Here is a 19,225-nt window from a genome sequence, read left to right as displayed (position 1 = left end):
TTATCTACCGAAACAGGTTGAAAATCGGATGTTGTAATTTGAAACTTCAACGTCAATTCCCCTTGATTTTAGCTGCAAGATGGGCATCAAGCTGTTCATTATAAATAATTTCAAGACGCTTCTCCTCCTCTTCCCCGCCTCTCTCCGCCCCTTACTATAAGCCACTACCCCCGGGAAAACGACTCGACTACACGAAAGGCATCAATTCAATTCAATGCATCGACGAGTTGACATTCGCCTCGACGATGTAATCCCTGTCACGGTTAATCAATTTTGCCTCGACGATGTGCCACCCGCCTCGACGAAATGACATCATTCACGATGTAAGACCAGCTCGACGAAATGAAACCCGGCTCGACAATCTGACAATCGCCTCGACGAAACAAAGGTACCCATTATGTCCACTACATGACTCCATAAAATGTAATGTAAGATCTTTATCGCCATCGCCTTGAAATAGAAGCTGCAACAAAAGTCCATTTGCAAGATCTACATAACCCAGCGGTCGTAATACTGAATATCTATCAGCTAGGAGACCTTGCCTGCTTACATCAAAGCAAGGGCAGATCAACAAGAAGTGTTCCATAGTTTGTAGGACATAATTGTATTTAATACTTATCTTTAAATCTAAATATTAGTATCATACTAGTATAGAAACAATATAACAAGTTCTTTTTTGATTATATAGCAACTAAATTGACTAGACATTCAATACTCGTTTCACCCAAGGTTTGAATGTGATTGACAGTGATTAAGGTCAACGAAACCGGTTGAAAACAAAGACCGGTGTACCACAAAACTCTGTGTTAGACTCGTTACTCGTCAATATTTTTTCGTCAAAGGTAATTTTGGGGGAATTTTTTTGGAGTTGAGAAGTCTTGAGATTTTTTGGAGATATATGCAAATCGGAATCCTGAATTAAACCAACCAAATGGTTCTGAATACATCAAAATTTCAAGATATGTTATTTTGATTGAATTCTTGACTTTAGTTTGATTTTTATTTTTGGTTTTGGTAATTGCACACAGCAAACTTTTTACATTGAAGACAAAAATCACAGGTCGCAACGATAAAAATTTGCTGCGCGCGGACAGCTTTATTCACGAAAAATCAGTTTTACCATTTAGAAGGTATTTAGAAGGCAATTCTAAAAATAACAAGCATTGCCAAACTTAAACCTTTGCAGTTCAATTTCTGGTTGATACAAAAATATCAAAGTAGACTTATAGTCAATTCTACACAAAAACAAAAATAAAAATCTGTTTTATACGTTTATTGTCAAACAATAGCTTAAAGGCGCTAAAAAGAAACTTGTTTAAAGTCTTCCCTGAGACCTGCTTCCAAGTGATGTGTCAATCAAAATGAATGGCACCTAGTTGACGTAGATTTTCGATTTTGTCACCAGAGTAGCCTAGCATTTCACTGAGCAACTGCTTGGTATGCTCTCCAATGGTGGGTGATGGCATGGTTTGTCTAAGCTTTCTTTGTCCATTATAAGCTACAGCAGGTCCTGCAAAAAAAGATAGCTTTGGATGGAACAGATTGTGACGCAACGTTAAATAATTAGATTCCCTCTGCGTGAAAGCAACAGAATCCAGAAAAAAGTCAAGTAGCTACTAGCTAGGCTGAAAAATTTGGTATGATGACAAATAAAAAACGCGATTAAATGTTAACAGCATAATACTATAAACTATAATACTATAAAAGCTTCAAAGCTTGCCTAGACCGATATAGCCCTCCTTAGACCGATATGACTGAAGGGTCATATTGGTCTGGAGCGATATGACCCTGGCGTCAAAACGGTCCAAAGGGTCATATAGGTCTGAAACAGCCTGTTTAATCTGACATTCAAATCGCAAGGAAATGCGACCGGTCCACGTATCCCGGTTTTAAAATAAACCGGGCACTTTTGCGGTCCAAGTTGTTCAAGTTTTTCAAGTCCTGAGTCGAGTTTAGGCTTGGAAAAAATAATCATTGCCCAGAATCTGATCAAATGCTGCATTGTGAAAAAACTTTTCAAATGAATTTAATAGAAAAATATTTCACCTCACTCTCCAATTCATCCACAAAAATATGTTTATCGAAGTCGCTTATATGAGAAAATCAAACATTTTTGAAAAATATCAGTACAAGAAACCAATCGTAACCTACTGACAAATACAAGAAATTCTCATAAAATATCTGAAATGCGAAAAGTTTTTAAATCTTGAATTTGACTACCTATTAGAGATAACAAATCCTTCTCAAAATGTCATAACAATTTTTCGATATCGAAAAAAATGAGACGAAGGCTTATGAGACTCACCAACGACTTTGACATTTCCTGCATTTGGGTGAACAAACTCATCCACGAGATTTAGATACCTGACCTAAAAATCATTAAATAACGTTTTATGACCATAAGAAACTTGACTTTTTATTCTAATTAAAAAATTGTGCATTGCATAAATTTTCTGCTCCAATCTCGAAAAATACCAAAAATATCCTAAATATCACATATAGAATGATAGACAGGTAGAAAAGACCACGCAGATTTGAGCTCGGACAACAGATTTTGCGGACTCTAAAGCTGAACTCACACTGGACGCGTCACGGCGCGGCGCGGCGCGTCATGACGCTGAGCAAATATGGTCAGCATTTTCGGCAGCTATGCGCATGCAGCGCGTTTTTTTCAGCCACGCGTCACCGAGCGTCAAAGTTAAATAAATTTGACTTTGACGCTCGGTGACGCTTCAGAACAATAAAAAACCTAGAGAATAATGACAGCCAGAAACATCAACAAGGAGCTTCTGAAGTAGGCCATTATAAAACTGTATTGCTTGTACGATAAAGTAAATTTTCATGATTAAAGCATCGGGGGGGCTAAAATTCTGAAAGTAACAAAACAAATCACATTCATTAGTTTATTATAAGTAACAGCATTATTCGTGTCTAGAGTCTATGTCTATAAAGTTGCCTCGTCGATGTTCAATTCAACAATGATGTTGAGTCATTGTATGTTCCGTTTTGGTAAAAAAATATTTCAATCACTCCCTGTTAAGTTTTCAATACATTCCAAAGGTGTAGTTCCGAGGGATTTAATTCATGGAAATTTTGGGGAGCGTTGATAAAAATAAGCTGTTTAATTTTCCCTCGAATTTTGGCAGGAAGAGAAACCCCATGAATCCGTAAAGCCAAAAATTTTGCTAATTGTAGTAGACCTTCCAAATCTTTAATATCAATAAAATTTTAGGTTCTCTAATGAATGCTTGAAGAGAATCGTCTTTCTGTCTAAACATTGGCCAACCTCTCGAACCGAAATGTCGAAGAAATCGCACGACACTAAAGTACATAGAACATCTCATTTTTTGGCCAAGATGCTGTTTTGGATATATTAGCTTCAGATTACCGTTTCATCCGTTTCTATAGCAGAATTAAATGTCCGGCTTGATTTTGCAATGCAAGGAATACAGTACAACTTGTAGAGAATTTTGCAAGTTTGCTGTGAACAGCATTGGAGAACAGAAAACGCGCCGCTCGATGACGCATCGTGTGTGAATAGCATGAAAAAGTGCATGACGCGGCGCTCCATGACGCACCGCGAGGCGTCCAGTGTGAGTTCAGCTAAACTATATATTTTCCATAGTCCAATTTTTTCTGGACTCCAGCTATAATTCCTGACTTGAGCTATATATTCCCATTCAATTTAAAAGCTTTTAGAATCCGAAGTTCCTCTTTCTGGACTGCAACAATTAATTTCTTAAACTCTTGCTTAACTTTTCCTTGTCCAAAACTATACTGTAATTATTTAAAGTTACCAACCTGCCGATCTTCAAAAACAGCTTCAAGTGAGTTAACTGGTCCAAATGGAAAGGTACAAGAATCGAACTTTTCCAGCCAATGTTCAGTTGACTCTTCCTCAAACCTTAAAGTATAGAAAACAATTCTGAAATGTTGCCTCTTTTCATTTCTAAGCATATGTTTGCGACATCCCTTTTAATACTGGATTTAAAGACAACAGTGATAAAATATAACCAGGAAAAAAAACCTTGCACCAAACCTTGTCTGAAGTACTGATAAAAGTTCATTTCTGTTCTTAACCCTCGCGGAATTGTCTTGAAACTTTACATCATCTGAAAGTTCTTTGAGCCCCATGACCTTGAAACAAGTTTAAAGAAACATTATAGGATGCAAATCATTATTTTATAGTGAAATTCCGTAATCAGGAAGTCATTTTGCTCTGATGAAGCCCCGTATGCCAGGGGGGAAATATTAGCCTTAACTAATTTACGTGTATTTATTGTTATTCATTCTCGTCGCATTGCGGTGTTTCTTATTTGCTACATTTTCATCGATATTCCGCCGCAAGAATTCCTTGGAGTCCGTCGAGCAGACTGCTATCGTGACCTTTTCCTTATTCACACATGACTAAGGAAATCTTGATAACACAAAAAATACTCTCCGCTGCAAGTGCCCTTTGATCCAGTTAATTCTGATGCTGAATCATAGCTTCTGTTCTTAAAATCTGAGCTTTGGCTTTTAAAATGCAAACTGAAAACTTCCACACCTGACACAAGTATAAAAATCAGAATAAAAATCCAAAAGACGAAAAATATATACCCGGTTGTGAATCGAAATAGGCCAATCAGAAAAACGCGAGCACAAGACTGGTATAGTTGTCCAATCAGTGCCGCGTACCTATAGGAAAATTTCCACTGGAGTCCAAGGGTAAAAATTAACTATTTTGATCTACACAAAAGCGGATGTTTCATTTGTATGTAGATCGATTCCGAAACTGCTGGACGAAAAGACGATCGGGCTCTCCCAATTAAACACAACAGAAAAGTGCTTCCACAAATTTTATTTTATTTTGACAATACGACCGTGCTTTAACAAGCTTCGTGTGCCATAAGGATGGAGAAATTGGCTTTTACATACTTTACAGAGCTCTTGAAACTGTCGATTATTGCCGGTGCCAACAACCATGTAACCATTGTTTGTTTTAAAGCCCTGAAAATTGAAAAAAGACAAATTTTCTTAAAATGAAAAGGAGGTTCAGCAACCAAATGAAGAAGTAATCATCAAGCATGCATAAATCAAAATAGGGAGAAGCACCATTGTTTGAGCAAAATAGGCACAGAAGGAATCGTTCATTGGAAAAAAAGGGTTTCCATGATAATTTGCGGATGCATGTCTCACCCACCCTCTGAAAAAACTACTAGCTCCATCTCTGTCAGAATATGATACAAGCAAAAACTGTATTGATTGTGAAAGAATTTGTTTAAATTGCTTTATTCTATATATCTATAAGCAAAATGTGAGAAAAATGGAGTACCCGCGAAGTTAAATGAATAAAAAAGAAACTTACGCTTTAAGAATATCATATGAAAAGCAAGACCTGGAATATTTCTTTAAAATCAAAGAAATCAAAAGCAAGAAACGCGTCATCTCTTATTATTGCATTTGCTTAAGATTTGGTTTGCAATTTTTGCAGCAAAGACTTGCACTGCGTGTATTTACTTCTATCTATGAAATTATGCTTCAACATATCAACATGGATCAAAATGACTGTCTGGACGCTCACTTTCAATTAAATATAGTTTAATAGGAGGGATATTTTAACTGTTTAGTTCATAGGCCAAAGAAGTCATTACACGTTTAGCTAGTTGCATGATAAAACTGGGTGCATTGCTACATTGCGTGATGGCATCAGCTTCTAAGCCAGTCATATTAGATCCGACCAGATCCGGACGTATGTTATTCACTCCACATGTTGATTGACCGGACATTCTCAAAACCCACTGAGAAAAAAACAGAATCTTTGGATTGCATGAATTGTGGAAAAGCGCAAAGGGCCAATACCTGGTATGGTACAATGCTCTGGTGCGCAGTGCCTAGTCTCCCCGTGTCCATTCCTGCGTTGAGGTAGCTAGCAGCAAGATGAGAAATGAGAGCTACCTGGTAAAAGACGCGCCTGTGAAATTAATCAAGTTTAGCACCATAATGACAAGAAAGAGTGATAAGAAAGATAAAAACAGATTTTTAAACAATGCTTTCTTTTCCCGAAAACATGTAATAAAGATTTTGTGAAAAATGTTTCAACGTTCATAAAAGATGCGTCCACGTTATGGAAATTTCAATGTCACTGTCTTCCTTGAGAGTCCTCGTCTGAGACATAACAAGTTTCATGGCCTTCCAATAGTAAGCATATAAACTATTCGTTATTTCTTTGAGCGCCGCTTTTCAAAATGCGACGTTTAAAAGAGGACGGCGTTTATCAGAGGGCGGTGTTCATTAGAGGGAAAACGATAAGTGTATAGGTAACATAAGTATTTTAAAGGTAACTGCTATGCTAATACTACCTGAGTTGAAAGCAGCGAGCAATCAATATATTTTCCTTCTCCAGTTTGAAATCGCTCAATGACGGCTGCCATGATAGCACCGTGAGCATACAGACCAGTTGTTATATCAGTTATGGCAACACCAACTCGACAAGGGTCACCTCCCTGAAATAAAAAAAGCATGGCATAAGAGAATTAAGTTGTTGAACGTTCTAGGAATAATTTAAATCCTGCGTTTAAATTCGTTGTTGTCCAAAATACGGAAAATATACTAAGAAATATTTCTTTTGGCATAATTTCGGCCAAACTTCGTCCTTTAGTATAAAATCTGGCATAGTTTAAAATCTAGCATAATTCTGGCCTAATTTTAATATTTGATAAGAAAACCTTTTTTTCAATTGATAAGTGATCCGCTGTTTAACGTGGCTGCATGCAAATACATTACACCCGCATGTGTGGCTATTATTATGTAAATTGCGACGCCATCTTATCATAGTATTTCAGTGTAAGGTAGCAAGGGTTATTAATGATGTCTGTATTTGGAGGTAGCTGATTGGTTACTTTCTAAGTTGGCAATGATGATTTCTTAGAGATAGCTCTGTCTGCAAAAAATATTGGCCACCTTTATGTTACATAAACATAACTACATATGCATAACAAATTTGCGCATGCGCTAGCCTCTTTTTCAAATAGGATAGCCTTGATTTGGAAGTTAGCATAATTCTTGTAAATCTAGCATAAATTTATGACAATTTTGGCATAATTTCGAAATTGTGATCTGGTCACACTGTTCACGGGCAGTATTTAAGAACCTCGTGGGATTGGTGGATTCGTGCTTATCGCCAGCTACTAGTTTTCTTATCAATAAACGCAGATAAGCAAGATATTCAGGAATCGATTGTCTGCCGACTATATGAAGAATATTAGCATGGTCTTGGCAGATCTCAGCCAAAAATAACCGTCTTTGCTCGCCATTTTTAAACCTTAAAGGCTTAAAGAACCTTGAATATTTTACAGGAGGCATTATTTAGAGAAATTGAGGTACAAAAAAGGAAATGATATTACTGCTCTAAAATTTACTTAAAAGACAAATATAATCCATTAATCAGGCTGTTATTGAAACAAACGAACTAATTCAAATGGCTGAATAAAAAGATTTATACAAATAGCAAGACATAAAAAAGGAAAATATAAATATTGGAAAAAGAACCTTGGGCCACGTACCTCAGGCCCAGTAATATGCATAAGGCCACCTATTGCTGATGCGACAAGATCATAGCCAGCTTTCTTACTTGAAGGCCCTTCTTGTCCAAAGCCAGATATGGAGCAGTATATCAAGCGTGGAAAGTCCTTTTTCAAACTATCGTAATCTAAACCAACAGTAGCAAGTTTACCAGGTAGGTAATTTTCAATTAGAACGTCAGACTTGGCAAGAAGCTGTATGCAAATAAAAGCAATGCGTCACTTATATTTACCTGTTTGTTGTGCGCAGGTTTCTAAAATGGCAGAGGGTTTAAATAGCGACAGACTGTTCTGTGAAACTCAAGTAGTATAGTCAAATACGACCAAATCTCTTGTGATATTTTACATGAAGTAGTATCCAGGGAATAAACGTAGTAACGTTACTATCGTTTAAACATTTCGTTTTTTAGTCTGTATCGCCTGGCCTCTTGGAACTCTTACAATCAGTACCACGATCTATCCAAAACCTAACATTTGCAGTATAGTTTTTGACAGGATGGTCGTTACAATGATTGTTGATGTTCTGTATGTCGTTGGGCGATGTCGTTGATTAAATCGTGAAATTGGTTTGACTTAGCCTTAATGTAAAGGGTCAATCTATGTTTTACGGTACGATCTGTGGGTATAATTTATTCCATGATGTGATTCAATAGTTTAGGGACTACTGACCAAATGTATGAAAAAGTAGCATACATTTTGGTCGAAAGGGTCGGCGGCTTGAATACGGGGGAGGTGGGGGCGACAAGCATTATGAGATTTTGCCATGTTGTAGATAGGGTATAAAAAATATAACATAAATGCAGTGTACTTCCATCTTAATGCTAGAACAATAGCACACAACAAAGAAGAATACCAAACATTATTTCATCGAGGCCGAGGTTTTCGAAACATTTCAAAAGTTTACTTCGTCTTTTTTACGATGCTCCATATAGTATCATACAAAAGCACAAGCTTACATCTTTGATTATCTTCAAGCCTTCTTCTTTCTTAAAGTCAACACATATGCTCTGAAATAAGATAATCCTGTTAATGAACTCTACATGATACAAAATAAACACGAAGATGCGAGGAAGTCTTGGTGGCTATAGGGTCGCATAATAAAAGATCCAAAGGTTTGCTGTGCGAGTCCTTGAGAAGACACAACCTTAACTCGGACTAAGCCACTGGAGACGCCAACCCTCTGCAATTCCAGGTGTATTAAATACGAGGTGTGCTCACATCTAGAGGAATGACCAGGAAACTGCTCGATTAGCAAAGCTTCTCAGAGTCCTGAAAGGTACCTTCAGATGCAAGATAGAGACAAATACAAGCATGATACTAAAAGTAGAAAATGAAGCGTATCTCTTTGACTTTTGATTTCTTCTGTCCAGGGGCGGTGCCAAGGGGTTGCCTGGGATGGACATATCTAGCCCACTTTTTTTAAGATCGATCTTCTAATTTTCCAAAAACTGGATTAAAAACAAAAAGGGGATCAGAGCCTTTTTTTCTTTTTGATGGTCAGTTACTGTTCTTCTTCAGATATTAGCTTTTTCGTGTGTAAAGCTTGCCTATGAAATTTAACTCTTCTACTCAATGAAATCGAATATTTCGATGGAGGGTTACAAAATAAGTCAAACTTGGTTATCAGTAACGAGCACAATCCCTCATCCGGTGTGGCACCGGTTGTTCATCCCGACCCCTTTATTAGCCCCTTCATTGTCCACCCCACTATTTTGAGGCAGCCCCTGCTTCAGTCAAATATTAACAACAAGAAAACTTGATTTCAATGTGAGTATCCCCTCAGCTGGTGCTGTTTTCGATGCCCTTTTATCTCAATTACAACTCAATTACAATTTTTGTGCTCACATATGAGAAATACGTTCTTTACAAAAGCTACAACAAATAAATCAAATAAAAAAGTTTTAAAATCATAAATTGAAAAAACAATTTTCAGCTTAAATTTTTTTTAAATAGAAATCTATCAATTTCTCTGATTTGAATTACAAATCATTAAGATACCTTAATATTTTCTTTTGAGGAGTATCACCTTCATTTAATCTACATCACTCACAAATTTTACAACATATTTTAAAAATATTTAAATACCTTTTTGTTTCTGTTGACTGACATAAAGTAAATACTCTCATTACCCTGGAATGGTGGCCCCCAAGCCCTTGTATCGTCGCCAGAACCTTAATAACAAATTTGAAAGACTGAAGCTCTACAAACCACTAATGTAAGTAACATCTATCTAAATGATTCTCTGCCTTGCGAAATAAAGATAATGGCATTGGAAAATATCCTAACGATCTCATTTGAAAAAAGTTTAAGAAACTTTATGCGTGGCAAAAGACAAAAAGTTACTGAGCTTTCCAATATGGATGAAGAACATTTATGAACGTTGAGCAGGATAGAGGATTACAAAAGTGCTACGAGACAGTTGAAAGAGTAGCATATGATTGTGGCAATAATTCAACTAATTGGTGCGGTCGGGCCTTTGTCAGGTAAAGCTTTGATAAAATATTCAACAAACATCATCATCATCAGGTACCATCTTCTATCAGAAGGTACCATGACCCTCCAACTATCCCAAAATCTGAGTTTTGGTTTGTTGTCATGGTCATAGGTAAAACGATTCAACAAACACTAAATAGTTTTAAATTTCCAGTAAGCTTTCATCAAATTATTTTTGTCATGTCTGGTGGCGGAATTACAACCCTTTCTCCATACTCAACAATTCAGAATTGATAAGAAACTTAACGTCATCAGGGTCTATAGAACGTTAACAATTGATTCAATTCATCATAGAAGAAGGAGATGCGGAACGCTACGTTAAATTTTTTAAAATTTATTTACAATCTTTTCTTAGCATTGCAATATTTGAAAGAATAAATATGAATATGAAAACAGCAAAAATTCTAGAATACTCCGACATAAAAATTATCATCTATATCCATTAAAATAATAACGACCCTTAAACAGAGAACACCGTTATCAACATTTGCATTGCCTTTCATTGCCAAATTATCATTACAATTTACATTGTCACCGATTCAAGTCATCTGCAGTTACGTATTTAATATATAACGGATAGCCATAATAAATAAAAATAATGTGCAATTGACGGATTTATTGCAATTTTGACAGAATTGGTATCGTATTGTTTGTATATCATTTCGCAAATTTTTTCATGTAAATCTTCTTAAATTTCTTTGGAAGAAAACATTTTTGTTGGCTAGGAAAAACATCAAACAAAATATGTTTTTTTTAAAAATGGGAATCTGATATGATTTTAGGTGAGAACCAGGGATGTAGTCGTAGTCGTAAAAGTTTAACGAGGGGACCTCTAAAATTCCTTGTCCCGGTTGGCATCATTTCCATTCGAAATATAATTCCACTAAAGACAATCTATGCAGCTAGCTCTGCGACAGGAACGGCCAATCTTTTTTAGTTGGGGAAAATTTTTTATGAATTTGCAGCACGGGTTTCAACAGGAATATCCCAACCAATTCTAACATTCACTTCACACTTAAAAAAAAGCAATTTGGAGAATGATAAAAATTGACAACACCATCTCGGAACCATGAATAGAATCAGAGTCAATGATCCTAGATGAATTGAAACCGGCATTAAATGAATAGAACAAAAGTGAAAATTAATAGATTGAATAAATTTAACATGAAAAAACACACCTGGCCGTTCAATTTTTATGATTTCAGCACCAAGATCGCCAAGGACCATTGTTGCGAAAGGACCTGCAAGAACTCTGCAATTTATAAGCAAAAAATTGACATATTTTCACAAAGAGACTCAAACCAATATCATTCAAAGCTGCCTTCAATATTTCGCATGTCTAGAAGACTCTCTAAGCTTAACAAAAATTTTTTGAATGTAAAGCCTGTAACGTGAGCTTGCAATGATACGTCATCAATTTTTTTCTGTATTTTCCATGGTTTCAATGAACTTATCAATCATATATTGATCTTCATTTATTTAGAACAAAGTTTTCTATAAGCATTTCAGATGGAATTTAAATCTCATTGACTATTTTACTTGCTGCTTGATTATATTTTTTGCAGTTGTGTGTTTTGGCTGTGTATTGATATATAATGGATTAGTTTTGTATCCAATTATTAACTAGCTGGATTTTTATTGTTAAAAGTTTAATTGTGTTGTAATGATAATGATAATGTCTAAGACTTGGAATATAAATGAAATACTATGTCCAATATACACAAAGATGTTCAATATACACATATATCTATACACATCTTTTCTTCACAAACTGATTGATAATAAGAAAAGATTGAAGCAGGAAACTGAACTTAATAACAGAATCTAAGTAGAAACCTTGTCATGTCCAAAACTCTTATGTCTCTCAGAGGCAATGAAGATTTCAACCTTTCTGTGAGTAAAAGATAAAGAAAATATTATTCAATAAGCAAGGCATCAACATAATTGAATGAGAAATAAATACAGGGCTTTTTTAACATACTAACTAGGGGCAATTTCCCTTTCAGCTACAGCGAACTTTCTTTAAAACTTGTAAATGCCAAATCAAATAGCTTTGAGACAACTGCAATAAATCTTTTTATGGTACAAAATTTAAAAATGGCAAAAGCAAAAATGTTACAACTTCTGTCCACATAATAATGACTTTGAAAAAAATACATTTTGAGTCATACTTAGACCTCCTCAGTTTTTGAGATCATAAACAACAAGTAAAACATGGGATTCCACTTTCAAGCAGCATTACTAGAAAAATCAGATTGTGCAATGAAATATAATGGCAACATGTTTCGAATAATTAGCAAAGCCTGATCATTGATCCATTTAGCAGTTTTTGAATCTATTTATATAATCATGAAAAAATCACTTTGTAGACAGGAGGTGCTTGTTTTTACCTTAAGACTCCATTGGTAACATTTTCTATAGGCAAGCAACACTGACTGGGCAACTTCAACAGTCAAGTGCTTGCAATTTCTGATTGACCTATTTTAATTCACAACTGAATATATTTCCTAGCTAGAGTTGTTTATCTATGTTCTGATGTGTTATATTCTGAAGCATGTAAGACAAAAAGCCCAAGTATGACCCAAAAGTATTGCTTTTTCAAAGCCATTTTCAAGTTTTGTACCACAAAAAAGATTAATTTTAAACATAATGTCATTTTTTTCATTTTTATGTAGACAGATTCTAAAACTGCCTGATGAAACAACAATCACCTCTTTCAAAAACCCAAACAGGTTGCCATGGCAGTATCTGGCATAACCTAGTTTTTTAACAATAATAAAAACATGGAATTCTGTCATCATCTAGCATTCAGTCATCAGCCAGAAATCTGTAAAACTTTTATTGCAAATTTGAAAAAAATTCATCTTGCTAAATTAAATTTTGCCTGATTATCTTTCAATGAAATTTCTCCTTCCTTTTTTTTGGACAATGTCTCTCATTTTTGACAACCTTTGTCTGGGCATCTCAACATATAAAATCTGCCATAACATATCATTGAGGGAAGGGACCAAACACTGTGATGATTAGTTTTTAGGTAACATTTCTATAAAAATCATCAAAGTCTTTACATTTTTAGGAGACATTGTATTTGAAAGGTTTGAATGGCCAGTTCAGTTAATTTGATGAGAATCACTCACAAAAAAATGATGGTAATCACTCTATGTGAGGTAAAAAGTGCTGAATTAACATTCTTAGCCTGTTGAACATCTGCTCAGACAAAAATTATTAATGTGTTCTAAGCAGTCTTATAAAAAGGCACCTGAAAATGCTAAAACATACCTAAACTCAAAACACTTATAATGTACTTAGTAAATGTTTAGTTATGTTAATACTTAAATCAAATGTGAATGACAGTTCACAAGAGAGCAGCAAAGATAATACACAAGCTGCCTCAAAAAAACAAATTGGAAAACTGTTGATAATATCTATGAAAGACGTGTAGCTTGCCTGACTCACAAAATATACAACAACAAGTGCCCTAATGCCCTAAAAGATTTAGTGATAGAAACAAAATCTCAGAGATCATATTTGAAAAACAACTTTCAATTTGAGCCACACCTAAAAAACGCCCAAACAACACCACATCTTTCGGGTATGTGCACCTGTTATTTTACAAAAATTTTCACAGAAGTGCAGCTTGGAAGATTTCATACTGGGCTATCAGAGCATCAAAGATCTTCCATACCGTGTAACTTTCAATAAATATACACAATTTTAATAATCAATTAAGTACCAGGGCCCGCGCCACCGCCCCACTTTTTGCGAAGCAAGTAGTTTTGAAGAAGCCTTGGCTCCCTACTTTTTAGCCTTGGCCCCCCACTTTCAAATTCCTGGCGCGAGCCCTGAGTACTGAAAGACATACAAAATACTCAAAGTAATCTAATCCGTTTCACATAATTTGTAACGATACTGTTCGAGTCAGTTGATTTAATACAGACAATGTTTAGGAAGGACAAAAACCACATCCCATGCTTACCCCCATGCCTGAAAACTTTCTGACAGAATTTCCATTGAATTGAAGGATGTATTTTTCTACACAAAGACATTTCATGGAACAATCTGGATGAGATAGAAATAAACAAACTCATGCATCGAAATATATGTTACTGTTGTTTCTTCCTCTTCTGCTTCTTCTTCACGTGTTGTTGTTGTTGTTGTTGTTGTTGTTGCGTTGCTGTTTTTTACCTAACCTATAAAGTTTACGTTAGAGATAGGAGGAAACAGGACCCGACAGGCTGACAAATTTAACTACCTAGGAAGTATTACAACGAATGACGGGAAATATGACTCGGAAATCAAAAGAAGAATAGGAATGGCAAAAGGTGCCTTTCAGAAACTGGGAAAGGTACTGAAAGACAAGAAGATGTCTATGGAGACTAAGCGAGAGAGAGAACTAGAGAGAGAGGGATAATCCCGGACAAAAATGTTGAGCCAAAGTGCAATTTTTTTAATTTTCTACTTTACCTTGCTCCTGTAAATTCGAATCCCCCCATTCCCCCCGAAGCAAAGTTGGATTGGTAGCTCTATCACTTTTGCTTCAAAATCAGGCATTCAAAATTGAATTGGGGGAGGGAGGAAAGCTATTTTTCAAAGGAAAGAGAAACATAAAGTTTTCTTGAAATGTCTCAACTATTTTGCTCCGGGATTGTAGAAGAACACCTTTTATAGAACAGAATTGGAGAAAGTCAAATGGATTTAGAAAAGCATAGTCAATAGAAAACATTTTGGAGGCCCTACAAGGAGGGTTGACATTATTTCATATTTCATAACGAAATCTTGCCATTATTTCATTTTTCAAAAACCCCTTATAGGGTCTCATTTTGAGAAAAGGCACAAGAGATGCTATTTTCAAAGCACACATCATGACGGTAAGAACTATAGAGAAACTTGGTACCATCTAGCTTTGTTTTATTTACTTCACAAAGGCGTTTGACAGGGTAAGACATGACAGATTTAGGCACGAAGCCAAGGGGGGGGGAGGCACGGGGAGGCATTGCCCGCCTAACTAGAATTTTTTTGTCCCTCTTTTCCCTTCCAAAATTTTTAGGATGAAAACGGGTTTTCGCATAAAAACCTAGAGAATGGCGTCTTCCTACAAGAAAAAGTCGGTCTCAAAAAGTCTTTGCATCTGTACATTCCAAACCAATATCGACTGTGAACCAGCCCACACAAAGCTGCAGCTGCTGATATGCTTCAGCCTGCGTTTGAATACTTGTACTTGACACTGAGCAAGGTAGATGCTCCAAACGAAGACGCCAAGCTGCAAAAAGAGACTCAAACTTCCTTCATTTCTAACAACAATCTTTGATATCATTGTAGGTTGATCAATTTTTAAATATTTGGTAGTGACAACCTTGAAAACTTTCATATGATAAGGCTCCGTTGCACTTATCATTAAATTTCAGAGGTTTCCGTTTCTAATCACCAGTGAAGGAAGATTACAAAGAATCTATAAAAAATTCATTACATTGCAAAAATTCGTTATCCGGAGAAAGATGATAAATCTGCATCTAATTTTGTACCAATTTTGCCTTAAAATAACAAGCAACGAGGTACTTTGCTTCGCTCAGTTGACAAGCCGACCTTAACTCCGCATTGACTGCCAGGAGCGTCACTAAAAGAGTGCACTTTCCCCCGTACTTTGTCTGTCGGCACATAATGTTTTTATCACCATGAAGTATAATTGTAATATTTTGTAACAGTAGTACCGTCTTAAGATTTCTGTAGCACTTCAACTTTCACAGTAATGCACTGAAATACTTCAAATTGAAATTTTATAATTCTGAATATTGATTTAGAAACCCATCAAAGCATCATATAAAATCATTTTTATAAGAACACACCCAAAAACTGCAAGGAGAAATACTATACCTTTCTTAAAAATTATTTTGCTTCGCCCCTTTTGCCCGCCCACTTTTTCAGTACTGGCTTCTAGGCTGGACAGATTTATAGAAAATCTGAAAAAAAGACTGGGATTGCTAACCAAACCATGATATGGCCTGATATCAGATTAATAGCAAATTTCTATTGGAAATTGAAAGCTAGTGTAAAAACAAGCCAAGGAGAGACAAAAATAATTGAAATAAAAAGAGGCATAATAATTTCTTTTTTAAACATCTCATTTTCATTGAATACATGTTAAATTTACAATTATACGACTCGTTTTTACAGGCATCATATAATTGGCTTATCTGCATTATGATATTTAGAAGTCAATCAGTTCAGGGCTTAGCCATGGTTTGTTTCGACAACAGAAGATATAGTAGGTGCAGCGGATAGAAATTTTCATGAGTTTCATCAAGATGAATTTAGTTTGATTCGAGTCAAAATTAAGTTGATGTAGCATGTTGGACAGAGGGGTGGATGAGGTTCCCAGAATGCCAAGGACACTCATAGAAAGGTTAACAAAGGTAACACGTTTGTTGCCGCTACATAGCTATTTACAGTTAAATAAGCTAATCCAAGCCAACTGTTAAAACTACTACATCAAATAAATACATACAAGATTAAATACATAAAATTTTAAGTACATAATAATCCATTAAAAACAGAATTTAGAGGGTAGTACTATACAAATCTGAGCTATTCAAAACGATAGAATTGCAAAAAACCAAGCTGTGGCACGAACGTCCTACATATTTTGCATATACAGTCGGTGCCATTTCAGCTTTTAATTTATGCTCATTAATAGATTGAGCATTCCTTATGTGCTGAGGTAGAGAGAGCCAAAGACGCTGCCCTCTATATTTGATAGTTTCGGTTCCATAAATGGTTGTTCTTACCCTTGGTATCATAAATTCATTATTATTTCTCAAATTATAAACAGCATGACGCTCGCAGAAAGTCTCCCTCATAAAAGGATGGTTGATATTTCCCTTTGTTTTAAACATTTCAATCATAACATTTCGCAGGTGCTTTACATGAATATTTGCCGAGTCATCATTTTCTAGCAGAGTGTTGAAGCTAGAATCATAGTCTTTGTATGCAATTCTCGGAGCTTTTTCGTGATTTTTATTAATCTTACTATTCAAGTGCCTACCGTGGAACATCCAGGCCAGTGGACAGTATTCAAATTGGCTAATTACAAAAGCTCTCATTAAGATTTTAAGTTTATTAGCGTCCAGGGCGGTGAGTTTGCTACCAGCCTTCTTACATAACTTACTGATATGTGTCTCAAAACTGAGTCTTATGTCTATCACACACAACACCTAGTAGCTTTTCCTCTTCCGAGTTTTCTATGATAGAATCTCCTACATTAATCTCCTACTAACTAATAGAATCTCCTGAATCAAATAAGGCTGTATTCTTCCCCAATACCAATCATCCTGTACAGCGAATAAAAAAATATCTAATTGAGAAAGAGTTAACCATCAATGGAGAACAAATAAACAATGTTAGATTGCCGATGAAACAGTACTGAGAGCAGAAAGCAAAAAAGAACTTCAAAAAATAGCTAACGATCTTAAGGATTATTGGTAAAATCTGATAGTCGTTCCATCTAGCAGTTTTGGAATCTTTCTACATAAGCACGAAGAAACCGCCATTGTGTAGACAAAGGAGTTCATTTTCACCTTAGGACTCCATTGGCAACATTCTCAGTTTACAGTTTAAATATACATGATAACTCTAGCCTTTTTATATATTGATGAGTTTAGGGCAGGCATAGCTGTAAACGGGGCACTTGCATATTGCAAACAAAAAAACGTAACTTAGATACATTTCACAACTTATGGTTATCGAGTTTAAGCCGCCTCATTAGATATGCACTTCGTCCTGAGCCAACCTGCTCTGAATTAAATCGAGAGAAATCAAGCACAAGACCTCTACTTCCTTAGAAGTTGTAACGATTCTCTTTGCATTGCTGCAACTCTTATGTCATGACTTTTCAATTCGAGATTTTACATAGCGGTACGTCATACCTATTTAAAATGTAGTACAAGGAGCAAAGTTTTGAGAACATGCGACAGTCCAAAGTTCTCTTTACAAAAGACAGAAGGCAATAAAATATCTTATATACTGATGTACTATTGGCTTAGCCATTATATCTCACCAGTAAACTCGTAACTACACTAAAGCTGGGGCCAAATTTTAGGGGCAGATTTTACACCCTTAGAAAAATATTTCGTACGATGCCTTTTTCAATGCAGACTGCCTATAGCTCAAAATATTTGTTATAAGGTAAGCAATGGAAAAGGATCCCATCAGGGATTTAAGCTTGATAGTTTAAATGTCTATGAATTGCAATCAGAAATTACACATGGTGAAAGCTAACTTTTTGCAAACGATGAATTACATGGGCCATAATCGCATAGTCGATGAAGTACGCCTTTGGTGTATAGAAAAGGACGATTCTCTTAGCTGCTACTCCGATTTTTGCTGCCACGTGCCTGTTGTGGCCAACTTTTAACAATATTATTTCTATTGGTGTTGTTGCATTTAGTTGTTCTGTTCAAGAAGGTATCGGGAATTCCTCGGAGTAGCAACTCAGAACGATCCTGTTCTAAATAGCCTTTTCGAATTATAATTGGCTACAGGGACAAGCCTTTGTTTATATTAAGAAGAGGAAAACACACTATTGTTTTAAGCAATTGCCCCACCCCCTACCTAGTTGGTATGTTACAAAAGCTATGCTGTTCTATACACCAATGCACCAGAAGCCTGTATAGCACTATATAGCACTCCTGCCTATACGGAATGGAGAACTATGACAGACTGACAATTAGCAATTTTCAAAATTGCATAAAATATGCAGTTGTTGTATACCAAACAAGTTACAGGTGCATCCATGAAAATTGAAAGGCTATATTCTCTCCTTCAAATCGAGCTTTTTATGAGTGTAGAGGTCTAAAGATAATGTAACATAGCTTTAAAACTTCGACAAAGAATTTATATTGAAACAAATTAAATCTGAATATATCTCGAGCCACTTTTAGTTTAAGGTAATAATGGTCATAAGAATGCACAATAATTCTACCTGGGTCTTGAAAGAACCTGTATTCATAAAATCTTATCATCCCAGGACAGGTGAAAAGAATGGACATGACAAAACATTTGTTCCCTTGGTCTTCTGGTTGAAAACTTGTTCCGTTAGCTATGAATGTTTAATATATTATTAAGTAGGAACAAGTGATAGTTTTAATCTCTGGAACCTGAGGGTTGTTATTATAAAT

The 19,225-nt window shown here is 35.7% G+C and overlaps 1 protein-coding gene across 1 annotated transcript; it reads right to left on the bottom strand.

Moving 5' to 3' along the window:
• Positions 1-1,141: 1,141 nt before the first annotated feature.
• Positions 1,142-14,189, bottom strand: LOC135694072 (succinyl-CoA:glutarate CoA-transferase). The gene is made up of 13 exons (XM_089111416.1): positions 14,032-14,189; positions 11,892-11,946; positions 11,234-11,307; positions 9,648-9,733; positions 8,519-8,569; positions 7,545-7,757; positions 6,342-6,485; positions 5,842-5,937; positions 4,918-4,989; positions 4,040-4,137; positions 3,802-3,904; positions 2,306-2,369; positions 1,142-1,510 (listed from the first exon to the last, which is right to left on the bottom strand). Exons 1-13 carry the CDS (start codon positions 14,141-14,143, stop codon positions 1,353-1,355), a joined length of 1,326 nt encoding a protein of 441 aa, XP_088967542.1. The 5' UTR covers positions 14,144-14,189; the 3' UTR covers positions 1,142-1,352.
• Between the last annotated feature and the right edge of the window lie 5,036 nt (positions 14,190-19,225).

Source organism: Rhopilema esculentum, chromosome 11 (genome assembly GCF_057945365.1).
Source record: "Rhopilema esculentum isolate cy_ngs chromosome 11, ASM5794536v1, whole genome shotgun sequence".
Classification (NCBI taxonomy): domain Eukaryota; kingdom Metazoa; phylum Cnidaria; class Scyphozoa; order Rhizostomeae; family Rhizostomatidae; genus Rhopilema; species Rhopilema esculentum.
Note: the sequence above shows the minus strand (reverse complement) of the source record. Positions and strands in the feature narration are given on the sequence as shown.